Here is a 1,779-nt window from a genome sequence, read left to right as displayed (position 1 = left end):
TTGGTTTGGTTTGTTTCTGGTTCTGGTTCTGTTTTTGTTTTTTTGGGGGGGTTTTCTTTTTGGTTTGGTTTGGTTTTGTTATTTGTTTTTTTGTTTTTCGTTTTTGTTGGTTTTGGTTTGTTTTGTTTCGTTTCTGGTTCTGTTTTTGTTTTTTTGTGGGGGTTTTTTTTTGGTTTGGTTTGGTTTGGTTTTTGTTTTTGTTTGGTTTGGTTTTTGTTTTTGTTTGTTTTGTTTTGTTTTGTTTTGTTTTGTTTGGTTTTTGTTTTTGTTTGGTTTGGTTTTTGTTTTGGATTTTGTTTGGTTTGTTTTTTTGTTTTTGTTGGTTTTGTTTTGGTTTGTTTTGTTTTGTTTTTGTTTGTTTGGTTATAGAGAGCACTCATTGATTGGTTGTATGTGTCTGGCTGTAGGTGGGTGAGAATGGAGCTGGTAAATCCACTGTACTGAAGCTGCTGATGGGAGAGCTGACGCCTGTCAATGGTACCAGATACGCTCACAGGTGAGCCTCACTCTGACGCTGAAGATGCTAGACCCTCTCTGTCTGTCTGTCTGTCTCTTACTTCTGTGTCTTTGTCTTTTCAAACAGAAACTTGAAGATCGGTTATTTCAGTCAGCATCACGTGGATCAGCTGGACCTGAATGTCTGCTCAATAGAACTGCTGCTCAAAAGATTTCCTGGTACTGCCTCAAATCGGCACTTTACATTCTCATCAGAAATCATCAGGATTGCATAGCTGACCCCTACAGAGACACTTCTGATAACTCAAGTCCTGTTCATTAATGAAGATATTAGTCACATCATTCACAGCCACACACTGAGCCGGTGTCTGTGATGCTGACCGGTTATTCTAGGTCTTTGTTGCTTATGTCACATCATCTGCGGCCGACACATTTTGAAGTCGACGTGAAATTAGTATTGGACCCAAAACATTTCTTAATATCTCTAACCTTATTTTGGATGGAGAAAATAATAATAACTAATACAGTGTCATTCAACTCACCCTACAATACTTGATATTGAATATTCAGTTTCTCTAATATGACACATTATGGAAGTTAAATGCACGACTGACGCATAGTATCTCTAAAATGTATTTATAATAAATCGTGTGGTTTCTGTTTGAATGAACTGTCCAATATTAAGGAAGCCATAGATGCTGACATGGCAATAAAAGTAAATAACTACTTCTGCTAATCTGCTGTTTTTGTGCGTCAGGTCACACAGAGGAGGAGTACCGGCATCAGCTGGGTGGGTATGGCATCACGGGGGAACTGGCCACGCGGCCGGTGGCGAGTCTGTCAGGAGGACAGAAGAGTCGTGTGGCTTTCGCTCAGATGACCATGCCCTGGTAAAACAAACATCAACACACTCTCATGGCGTCATGCTTTTGCTCCGGCTGCATCTAACTAGTTTTCTTGTTGTATCATTGTAATTTTTGTATGTGTGTGTGTGTGTATATATATATATATACAGGGCCGCATTAAGACCTTACTGGGCCCCGGGGCTATGACTTACTGCAGGGACCCCTATTATAAATATATATATAGCTTTAAAAATTATTTTTATCCTATCAAAAGTTTGATGCATTGAAATTGTATAATTCTTGTTACCAATTGTTACCAATTTCAATATTTAAAAAATAAAATAAATAAAAATAAAAAATACTAGCCTAAGTAAAAACAAGCTTATACTTAAGACAAGTACACAGACACAAATTACAAAAAAATAGACCTCCTTGAAACACTTAAAGCACTGAATAAGAAATTGTTATATAAAATAAT

The 1,779-nt window shown here is 37.2% G+C and overlaps 1 protein-coding gene across 1 annotated transcript; it reads left to right on the top strand.

Moving 5' to 3' along the window:
• Positions 1 to 394: 394 nt before the first annotated feature.
• On the top strand, positions 395 to 1,388 carry LOC107753397 (ATP-binding cassette sub-family F member 3-like). Its single transcript, XM_016569529.1, has 3 exons — positions 395 to 496; positions 584 to 675; positions 1,214 to 1,388. Exons 1-3 carry the CDS (start codon positions 453 to 455, stop codon positions 1,348 to 1,350), a joined length of 273 nt encoding a protein of 90 aa, XP_016425015.1. The 5' UTR covers positions 395 to 452; the 3' UTR covers positions 1,351 to 1,388.
• The last annotated feature ends 391 nt before the right edge of the window (positions 1,389 to 1,779 follow it).

The sequence above is a fragment of the Sinocyclocheilus rhinocerous genome, unplaced genomic scaffold (genome assembly GCF_001515625.1).
Source record: "Sinocyclocheilus rhinocerous isolate Xijiao unplaced genomic scaffold, SAMN03320098_v1.1 scaffold32142, whole genome shotgun sequence".
In the NCBI taxonomy this organism is placed as follows: domain Eukaryota; kingdom Metazoa; phylum Chordata; class Actinopteri; order Cypriniformes; family Cyprinidae; genus Sinocyclocheilus; species Sinocyclocheilus rhinocerous.
The sequence above is the reverse complement of the archived record's forward strand: the minus strand, read 5'-3'. Positions and strand labels throughout refer to the sequence as shown.